We start from the raw sequence: 10,860 nt of genomic DNA, 5'->3' as shown, positions 1-10,860 counted from the left end.
ATAAAAAATGATTACGTACAAATTACATGTTTAAATGACATCGATTTCATGAATAAAAAGCGCTATATATTCGAGTATAGTGAATATAATATTACTACGGGGTAATCACATAAGTCATTCGCGAAATAAACCATTTTTCAAATATATGTATAGCGTAACAATTTATATTTATATAATTATTAAAGAAAACCTAATTTCAGAATCGGCTCTGACCAGCATTTGTTTCTTCGGATTGTTGTTTTTTTTTTTTTTCCTTGGCTTGGCGTTAAAAAACAAAAAAAAATTCTTATTCAAAGAGTAAAGTAGGTTCGATAATCATGTGTTACGAAGCCTGTGTTATTGTTTCTTCATTAGCGGAAAGTTTTTACGATAAATTATAGATACGTCGGTATAATGGATATTCAAGTTTCTGTATTTATTGGGAAAATTCTTTTCTCTTTTACAAATGAAATGTGAAGAACACGAAAGTTTCTCAACGATTTATGATGCTTTTGCTATTTCCAAATATTTCAGGCAACCCAGATACGACTTATTTTCAATTGGTAAATTCCTCGAGTACTTTTCACGCGGCTGCGTCAGAGCGAATTCTGAAATAGCAACCCCTAATTCAGTCAATTTTACGTACATTATTTGATAAAATAATTGTATATAAGTTCGGTTCATTCGTAGAATACGGATTGTATATGTATGTGTATATACATTATACATACGTACGTATGTAAACAATGATGTTGAACAGATGATATTATTTGAATCGTTACAGTTCTTCTCTCAATTTTCGTTTCACATCTGTAGCTTTCGATGCGGCAGTTATGGCTTGAAATGTATTTTAAACCCGAATACGAATGTATTACAAATAAATACGATATTTGTGATGTTTGATTTACAAAGCTTATTGGTTCGTTAATGTCTATTAATAATAATATGCTAGTTAGCGATTATTTCACGCGATGCGTAAAGTATCGCGTTGACAGTTTTACGCATTGAAAAATTACGTTATCATCTCACAGGCCACGGCCAATAGAAAAGAAGTAGACAACATTTGCACGTCTTTGTTGTAATTATGTGATTTAATTATCGACTGATGCAAATGTGAACATTCTAGACCATGTGCAAGAAAATCAATTGAATGAAAATCAAACATTTAATTACGTCAAGCTAACTGTTTCTCTCACACAATTGATTCAATTGAAATTTTTCGATATTTTCAACGTTTCGCGGTCAAATCGACTGATATTTTTGAAACCTTTGGATTTTCACACTTAGAAAGATTATCTCGCTATTTGTGAAACAACTAGGGAATGTCAATACAGTTTGAAGGATAGAGATGAACTGTATTTTGAAAAATGACGAAACTTCCGACTGACGGTCGAAAGTAGTATCAAGCAATGAAAAATCATATAGATGTTATATATTTTTCAAAACCGGAAATTACAGAATATTGAAAAACTTTCTAAGAATATATCCTCGTATTCATATTTCCTTGGAAATATCATTTGAATCGGTTAAATCATGTGTTCGGAATTCCTGAAGCAAAAGTATAATATGCACAGCTCCGCATCGCACAGAAAATCCGTACACGCTGTATTCACGTGTGTGGGATAAAATTTTGAACCTCGGCCAGAAAATCTATGCGTTCTCCGAGTCTTACTCATCCTCCCAATGAACTTAATTAATACTGTAGAAACCGATGCCGCAGCTATGAATGAATTTAGAGTCCAATTAGCCGGTACTCGGAAACGGTCGTTTCGAGGTGTCGAATACGAAATTTTCGAGCAAGATTATGTCCAGCAATACCTGGAAGCGTTGCTCTTTTCCGACGAAACAATTACGTGTACGGGCTCCTGGTTCACACATCACGGTATCTACCCACATGAAATGACAAAGGCCCGCGTGCTGCGTCGCGACCTGCAGGTACCTGCCTTATCGACGAATCGCGAAAGTTCTTACCGGTTGCGATTCGGTAGGCCCGGCTGATCCCAAGAACAAGGGGTCCGAGGGATCGCCACTGTGGAAGGGCCCTCATCCCCACTCCGGAATTGATTTTGGGACCGACTCTTGCGTCCGTTGAGCCAACTTCCCATTAGGATTTAATGCACAGCAGGTGCGTGAACTCTGTCGCGTTTGAAATTCATCCTCCGCGGTACGATTCCGGAGTGACTTCTCTATTCTTGATCCATTTGCGAAATACAGCTGGTTCGGTATTTCGCAGAATCACGAAATCGGGGGCGAAACTGGCCTCCGGAATATCGAGGGGAACTTCTCAATCCGATCTTATTTCAAAATGATCGCAAACAGACTCAGTAATTAATGAAAATGTGAAAAGGAACCTGGGCCCACTGAAGGATGGCTTTTTTGTGCCCAGTCCGTATACGCCGTGGGAAAAAAAAGAAACGTACGTAATTTGCGAGAGTTGAAGAGGTAGCAGAAATATTGTTGAAACAATACCGCAAAACATTGGCAACTCTGCTAAACTGCTTTTTTGGACTATTTTCTCTATACAAACAGTCCTTTTCTTCTTCTCACCACAATGTAAAATTTACTCGCACAACAAAATTGAATCCTAAAATTCGCACCCGCCGACACTGGGATTTTAATTTTAAATGTCTTTCAGCTGGGACTCATAACTTTAGTTTGGAGAAAGATGGAGGCGGTGGAGGACCCGGGGGGGTTGGACTTGGGGCCAGAGTTCCTCTGCCTCCAGGAAGAATAACGGGGAGTGCAAGTATCGAGACGCTAGTCAGAGTTGGAATCGAAAAGGAGAACGGACTTTCGCCGGACAGCAAAATGGTGATCGTTCATGATTTCACACCCTGCGTGGACGACGAGCTTCAAGTCAAGCGGGGTCAGGTTAGCGTTTCTCTGTGATAATTTTTTAATTTAGAACCCTTATTTTCTTCTCAAAGAATGACTCCAGAGTTAAGGTATGTTTAGGCGAGACAAGTGTTGTACACTGAACTTGAATGTAATATGGAATCGATATTGTCGCAAATGTGCACCAATTTTTTTACCCCACGAAATCATAAGTAACATTTGCAATGTGTTATAGGTGGTGAATATTTTGTACAGAGAGAACGACTGGGTCTATGTCATTGCGGCAGATACTCGAATGGAGGGATTTGTGCCGCACTCTTACTGTGCCCCTTACGCGTCACAGCTGGCTGAGTCGACGCTTGCAACCTTAAATAATGTCAAGAAAAAACTCCCTCGTTCCAATGAAAACGATATTGATTCACCGAACATTTCTCGATCTCAAATTCTGCACGAGATACAGCAAACAGATACCGGATCCACTTCTGACAGCGATAGCTATATTCGACACAATATTACCACAACGGATGCTACCATAAATAGATGCAATGTTGCTCAATCTCAAAACTCTCTGCAGAGTACATCTTCGCAGCCAGATGTGCACCCGTTCTTCAAGGTATAGTAAAATATTTTTGAAATGTTACTTTTGATATAAAGTGACCACTGCACCTGAATGATGAATCTCTCGAATGAAGAGACTTCGAGGCTTTTCCATTTCAATGGTCCCATAATTCTTGATTGGGAATTGAACTGTTAAGGTTTGAAAAGACTAAAGTGATAAGAAACTTGGAAGTTTTTTTTATCAGGGCTCGTACAGTGTGATTTTTGACCGAGCATTGCTTGAGAATTAAAAGGAATAATTCTCTAATAATTTTATTTTGAGGAATTCATCGACAGGTTGTACCGTGTCCTTGCCTGTGTGAACTCATGATATCAAATAAATGTATGTGTACATATAAAACTTAGGATCCATCGGCAGGAAGATATATAGTACTGTACACATTTGTGGCACGCGACGAAAACGATGTGAGCGTTGAACGAGGCGAGTTTGTCACCGTTCTAAACCGTGATGATCCAGACTGGTTTTGGGTACTTCGACATTGTGATGGCAACGAAGGCTTTGTACCGTCAGGTTTTGTCTACCCTGGACATATTCTCCATGCCAACAACTTGACAGATCCTCACAATTTAGGTTCGTCTTTACTTTATTATTTTTGAATTAACGTCACTTCTAATTTTATTCCAGAGTTTGTTAATGAACTTACTTGTCAATTTTTTTCATTGATATTCAAAACAGGAACAGGCAACGCGAATGTAACTGGTAGCGAACCGTTGCAGCAGAAGGATGTTAGAGATTTCCGCGACGAAACGAGTGGCACAGAACTAGTGGTTCTTTACGATTATAAAGCACAAGCACCGGACGACCTCTCAGTGAGAAGAGCTGACTGGATTTATGCAGATCTAGCTAATCAGACTGTGGATGGATGGCTGTGGGCGTATGCACCGAAAACTCGCAAGTATGGTTTTATTCCCAAGGCATACGCTCGTCCCCCTGCAATGACTAGCCTATAATTCAACGTTAATTAATGATAATAAATATTAATTATAATTATATCAAATGATTAATTATATTTAGTGGGGAAAATTTTTTTTCAAATCTATAAACCCCACTAAATTAATTATACGTTATTGTTGTATTCTTACACTTTTTTTATATACACATATATACAGTGTGTGTGTGTATAGATATATACATGTATGTACATACATATATAGATATATGTATATATTTGTATACATGTACACATTATACATATTGATTATTTTGACAGCCGTTGTATTGCAAAGCAAAAAAATATGGAAAAAAAAGTTATTATATAATATATCATTAATTATTCGGAGGATTATTCGAAAATCTGAAATCTGCGTTTACGTTCGTCCACCTTGATAATGATAATATTATTATTATTATTATTATTATTATTATTATTATTAATATTAATGATATAACGTTATGAAACATTTACGTACTATCCCACTGGGAGTTAGAAATATATAGCAATGTTACTATTATAGCGATGTGTTTTGTGATAATTTATTTGTTTATTTATTTTATGTATACTTTCTAATCATCAAATGATCTCTTCTAATACATGGGACGATACAAATGAGCCGTCGTTTTTATGGGCCCGATGTGCTTTCATTTTCGATCAGTGCACGGTCACGTTTACATTGAGGCTGGTGGAGCCGGATGTAATGTGGTCGATGAAGCCTTGGTGCAAAATTACGCAGTCACCGGTCGCGAAAACTTCCCGTGGACGTTGCGCTGTTCGCAGGGAATTTACGGGCCCCGTATAGGTCAACGATCGCAGACCACCGTCGTCGTTACCGTCGACTACCTTGAAAGTTTACAAAACGATTATTGGTAGTTACATATATATTATATATCTTTTTTTCATCTAATGTGTGTATATATATATACACATTAGATGAAAAAAAGTCAGACAGCGAAGAAGATGATGGAGAGATACATCGTTGGACGTGAGAATTTCCAGTTTAATTTTGTTTTGGCGACAAGTCTTATATTTTGAAATGAAATAAGAATAAGGGGAAATTGAATAACGCGTTTCCGTTCCTTCGATGATGTTAAAATTGACGAATAAAATGAATAGACAAATTTTGATTTTCTGTGCGATAATAATACTTGAATACTGCATCGCAAAGTGCCAGTCGTTGCATCCCCTACATCCAGACCGGCAACCCAAGCGATTACGATATCGCCCTGACTTTGCTCCTCGCCGTGAGAGTTTCCGTCGTCCTCGCAAGGATTTTGACTCGACCAATGGAGTCGCGCGGCCAAAACCGGAAGCGGAAGCCTGTTGCGGTACCTCGGCTGGATCTGACTTCCGTTGAATAATCTGGCCGCTGCACCTCTTGTGGTATTGCCAAGGAAAAAAGAAGGAAACCATTGATTACAGGGATATCGGTCGATGACCATAAGAGCTAGGGGATTGATTTTAATCAACAGAAACCATGTCCAATGTCCATAGAAAATTACGTAGAAGAAACTTACGTCAGTTTACCGGAAACTAAAAGCAAGGCAAGACAGCGACTCGAGTCGCAGGACAGAGAGGCGAAGCTGACGATGAGGGTGCTTTTGGCTTCAGGTTCAACGCTCAGGATCGGAACCTCGGGATGATCGAAGAGGAAGTGATGAGTAAGGGCGGAAAACGCGACGTTGACGGCGCAGTCTAGTCGTGGGCACCTGATGGGCCTTCGGGAACACTCGGTGTGAATCAGGGCGACGTTTCCGTTGCCTGTATCCCCGGGGAAGCTCCCGATTCTCTGACGAACTTCCGGCTCCAGATCAGCGTCGCCGCCTCTCGCCATGCTGCAACAACTTCGCTGTTGGCGAGGGTGAAGTCGCGAAAAACCGACGTTGGCCAAGGGCTGACCCACGTCTCCCGAATCTCCCTCCCATCCGGAATTATATCCCGTTGTGCAGCGCGAATTGCTTCCAAGAATTGCTGGCCCCGTTCTCCCAATCTCGTTGAAATTTCGAGACCGATTCTTCGACTGATATTCCGCCTCATCGCCCGGTGCGGACGATCGCGTCGACTTCCGGATCACCTGGACCCCCCGGGGATCGCCCGACGATGATCGCACGTTCGTCTGACGCGTTATTCGATAGCAGCTTGCCGTCGACGCGTAAAGATCTGCTCCGCACACCACACAGCCTATGTCTAACAATATGATATATAGGAAATTGATTCGCTAGCGCATCCACTTCCCTTTTACACTTGACAATTTCACAAAAGGTAGTTAGTCCAGTCGCTTTGTACAACAAAGGACACCTGAATTTGCAATTTTTCGATACCGCTATTCTCTTTTGCCAACCATTTGAGGGGGTCCATTGTTAGTCTAAAACCAGAATTTTTACCAGATTCTGCAGCAACTTCGGCCGCCATGTTGAATTTATGTTTCAAGTCGGTAAACATCGATCGTATGGACAAAACATTGTCACAACCAAAGTTCTAGAGTATTAAATATCTTCCAGTTCAGTTATGACCATTTCTTATAGTCAAAAGTTGAAAACGGGCGAGTTATTCGACAAATACGAATTCCATCATAAATTCAACATGGCGCTCGAAGCTATTGCAGAATCTGGCTCGAGATTATTATATTAATTCATCATCAGAATGCATTCTGATTAGCATGCTTGGATGGTGGGAAATGTGAAAAGTGAAATAACATGATAATCCGACCCCCTGGTTTAAATTCTGCATTTAGCCTACCAATGACCCCCCTCCCCTAAAAATTGAAAATTGCATCCTCAAGTATACTACGTATAATAGTAGAAAGCTCAAGAGAATGCTACAACAGTACTTATTTAAGAAGAAAATCCGTTCTCTCCGGAGAGGTAATTCATCGCCACCAATACTCATGTTATCAAATATAGAAGGTGAAGAAATGTGAGACTAAATTATTTACACGAACCGGAACAAATCGTATAACGGTGAAGACACTGCTGACAAAGAAGATGGCCCTGGGTGCACGTGAGCATTGGTCCCGGGTTTGTGGAAACGCCGGCAACACCAGCAACACCCGGTGCCAAATGGCAAAGGCCGCAAATCATGGGTCTTTGAGTAGGGCCTGGATCCTTAGAGTTGTTCAATTGTTCGTCGGTGTAATCGTCCTCGGGCTCGTCGTCTTCGACTTCCGTCGACTCCCCCGTCGTCGGTGATCTGTCGCTGAAATTCTCGCGCTTTCTTCGGCTGTAAAAGGCCCCCTGATTCAACTGGAGGCTCAGACGACTGTTCATTTCACCCCTGATGGAATTAGGGGCGATTTCTGACCTCTGCTGCACTCTCTCCATCGTTTGTCACCCCTGTTACGCACGTTTTCCCGGTATTTCAGGGGGGCTTTTGCTCCGGATTTCGTCCGTGCCGACGTTACTCGATATTTCTGATCCCAATTGACGTTGGTCAAGCCTCGAGCAGCGCGTTGGTTCTCGACAAAACATTGTACAATTAATTTCAGCTTGGTATTTCTCGCTCACTTGTCCAATTCTGCGCTGATTTTTCTTACGTCGCAGATCACTGGGGTTGTATTTTTTTTTTTCTTGCGAGGAAATCAGCTCGTAAAATTATCGCAGAATTGAGACCGATGATAAGTTATTCTCATAAAAATTTACAACCGCAACGGACTTGAAGAACGACCTAACGGCGTTAACCGTAAACCCTGTCATTGACAGTACTCCATTTTGGTATAGGCAGAAAAATAAAACAAAATGCACATCGGTTTACGTCTTATCATAAATTTATTCGATAATAATTTCAGATAATAATTACGTGAACATGCATACCTATACCTATTATATTAAATTTTTTAGGGATGTGTAATAAATAGAGGCGTTGAAACCTGCCGTAAATTTCTGTAGATAATTCAGTTGAACTTCTCCAAAGACAAGCTCTGCTCTACGTAATATCTTTCTCTGATGTTCATGGGTACAGAGATTTGTATAAAAATGAAGTAAAATTGGATTGCTCATCATGAAATTATAGGGGGAACGAATGCATAGAAAATTCAAAAACAACAAAGAATGCGTTTGAATGATTATATGTAATTACTTTGAAAAATCCGAGACTTCGCTGTAGTTTTTACTGGAAAAATCTAAAAATAGATATTTACAGGACAAAAAAATTTTCACCACGTCTTTAACACTTGTGTTACGTGTGGGTATGAGTGACAGCAAATATTACATAAACAAATATTATATTTGCATTTAGTTTCTCGGTGACATACGCGTATTTCAAGAGCCTCACCATAATTGTTCATTGTTTGCCTTCCTTTATATGCTTAATATCAATATTTGAGTTGTCCGACGATACTGTAATTTAGACGGTTTTTGACGCGAAGCAACAAACGTTGCATGATATAGTTAGGATAATTTCATACTCTGTATCGTTATGCTAACGAAGTCATAAAACACGTTCGATTCTTATTTTTACGTGGGTTGCGGGTCGAACCGAGAACTCCGATGATTCAAAACCCATTATACGCAAAGACACTATCTATTATACCATATTGGAGTCACGTAAAGATTTTCGATTATATGACAGCTGAGTAATGGCATACGAAATCGTTAATTTATTATACATATCGTAACGGACTAAAATCACCTCTACGCTGTATCTTCGAGCAGTATTCTTCTCATTACAGCGCGTCATGAACGCGGATAATAATTAATAAATGTCGTCCAGAGGTAGCACTTCCGTCTTCGCTCTGAAAATTTTAATTCCTTTTGATTTACGAGACGTTCAACAGCATATTATATGCCATTGATAATTGATACAATACGCGGGATTCGGGTACGCGTTACCCAGTTTTCTAAAAACAGCTGGAAAATTAAAGCACTCTCTCAATTTCCGTTTTATGCACAGTACATTATTTGAGATTATCGCTTTCGCAAACGATATTAATAAAAGTCGAACGAAAATTTCACTAGATTTACTTTTCGGTGCATGAAAATAAGCTCGATCAAGCTCGATCAACCTTCCGCAAGTTAAAAAATTCTAAGCCCTGTACCAAATTACCGTAACAATTATTTTTATTCAAACACGCTTTTATTCCAGCAAAGCCAATTTTTATTTAAGAATTTCAATTCGAAAATAATAAAATTCCGATAGTGGCCGTAATAATGCGGTTTCTATTATTCAGAAATTCATACCTGTAGCCTCTTATATCCGACGAATAAGTGACACGGACGATTCTTTTGCTCTTGTAATCGGTGTAGCCGTATTCCCCAAGCACCGTTCCATTCCGAAGCTTTTCTTCGTTGCGAAATTGTTCGTTACCTTCTGCATCGACGACGTTGTCGTAGCCAAAGGCGTAGGTTCCAGGTCCCTGCATCGCAAATTTAATCCAATATTAATGTTCCATAGTTTTGAGCGATAATTATTCGGCGAATCGGTTTTAACGTAGAATTTGCACATTGTACGTACGTTGGGATCTTTAATGTTGTAGGATGAAAACTCTGCCTCGGAGAGTCGACCTTCTCTGTACCGCTCCTGATCACCGAATCGTAAATTTCGTGATGAATTGCTCGTCCGATCATCAAGTTCGTTGCTGATTAACGCACTCTCGACATTTTTCCTCCGGTGAAAAGAGTCGGTTGGTTTTCCGGTAGCCAGGCCCAAAGTCAGGCCGAAGAGAAGAGCGATTTTCCATGGCTGAAAAAACGCGGTGATAAGATATTGCAGTTTTGCTATCCCGATAGTTAACGATTAAAAAAATAGTGGCCATCTCGTTTGACGTTAGTGCAAAGCGTTTAATTGACGAGTAAATATAACCGTAAAAATTACCGTCTCGAGCATTGGAATATTGCGTAAAAAATTTCTTTTGCAAAATGAACGAAAACGAAGGGGAAGTTTTTATGACGAAAAAACTATTCGAGTCCAAGTGCCTAGTTGAAACACTGTTCCTAGCTCGGTGACAACTATCAAGCAAATGTCTCACTGGATTCTGTAACCCTTATTATAACTTTCGCGACCATGAAACCGCGAGTGGTCCCGCCGCAGAACCCCCACCTATTAAATCGCCATTAAAGTTTCATATGAAATAGATTCCCACGTCTTCGTTTTGACCCATAACTGTTGTGTTACAGATTATGCGGGCTCGTTTCATTCATATTTGTACCTATGGTGGGCTTCGGAACGGTCGTATTATATGGGTTGCTGTTTTTATTATGGGCATTAAAGCAGAAGTGTACTGAACCGCGAATTCTATGTCGGATGATTGTAGAGATAATATGTATTTCCTATACTCATATTTCAACCGGAAAACAACGAGTCTCTCTGTTACGCTTCAGTTGTAACGGGATATTGTAATTGTAAAATGCGCTCCACGATCTCAGTTGATAATGACGAAGGAATTATTCGACTTTTTTCAAATTCCTAATTAATAATTTCAATATTTAAATAAAGATAACGGTATTATACATGGTACAGCAATGTGTTCAAAGTACATGTTTAAACATGCAAACTTTTT

The 10,860-nt window shown here is 39.7% G+C and overlaps 3 protein-coding genes across 3 annotated transcripts; 1 reads left to right on the top strand and 2 right to left on the bottom strand.

Annotated features, from left to right (window-relative positions):
- Nucleotides 1–1,892: 1,892 nt before the first annotated feature.
- Nucleotides 1,893–4,951, top strand: LOC124210736 (Dachs ligand with SH3s). Its single transcript, XM_046609016.2, has 5 exons — nt 1,893–2,395; nt 2,615–2,850; nt 3,050–3,427; nt 3,778–4,003; nt 4,109–4,951. The coding sequence occupies exons 1-5, from the start codon at nt 2,347–2,349 to the stop codon at nt 4,381–4,383; spliced, it is 1,164 nt and encodes a 387-aa protein (XP_046464972.1). The 5' UTR covers nt 1,893–2,346; the 3' UTR covers nt 4,384–4,951.
- A 7-nt stretch (nt 4,952–4,958) lies between these two features.
- Nucleotides 4,959–6,896, bottom strand: LOC124210738 (uncharacterized). The gene is made up of 3 exons (XM_046609018.2): nt 5,885–6,896; nt 5,516–5,744; nt 4,959–5,210 (listed from the first exon to the last, which is right to left on the bottom strand). Exons 1-3 carry the CDS (start codon nt 6,199–6,201, stop codon nt 5,022–5,024), a joined length of 735 nt encoding a protein of 244 aa, XP_046464974.1. The 5' UTR covers nt 6,202–6,896; the 3' UTR covers nt 4,959–5,021.
- A 1,208-nt stretch (nt 6,897–8,104) lies between these two features.
- Nucleotides 8,105–10,318, bottom strand: LOC124210737 (uncharacterized). The gene is made up of 4 exons (XM_046609017.2): nt 10,176–10,318; nt 9,816–10,043; nt 9,542–9,717; nt 8,105–9,096 (listed from the first exon to the last, which is right to left on the bottom strand). The coding sequence occupies exons 1-4, from the start codon at nt 10,185–10,187 to the stop codon at nt 9,057–9,059; spliced, it is 456 nt and encodes a 151-aa protein (XP_046464973.1). The 5' UTR covers nt 10,188–10,318; the 3' UTR covers nt 8,105–9,056.
- Nucleotides 10,319–10,860: the final 542 nt, after the last annotated feature.

This window comes from Neodiprion pinetum, chromosome 1 (genome assembly GCF_021155775.2).
Source record: "Neodiprion pinetum isolate iyNeoPine1 chromosome 1, iyNeoPine1.2, whole genome shotgun sequence".
NCBI lineage: Eukaryota > Metazoa > Arthropoda > Insecta > Hymenoptera > Diprionidae > Neodiprion > Neodiprion pinetum.
The sequence above is the reverse complement of the archived record's forward strand: the minus strand, read 5'-3'. Positions and strand labels throughout refer to the sequence as shown.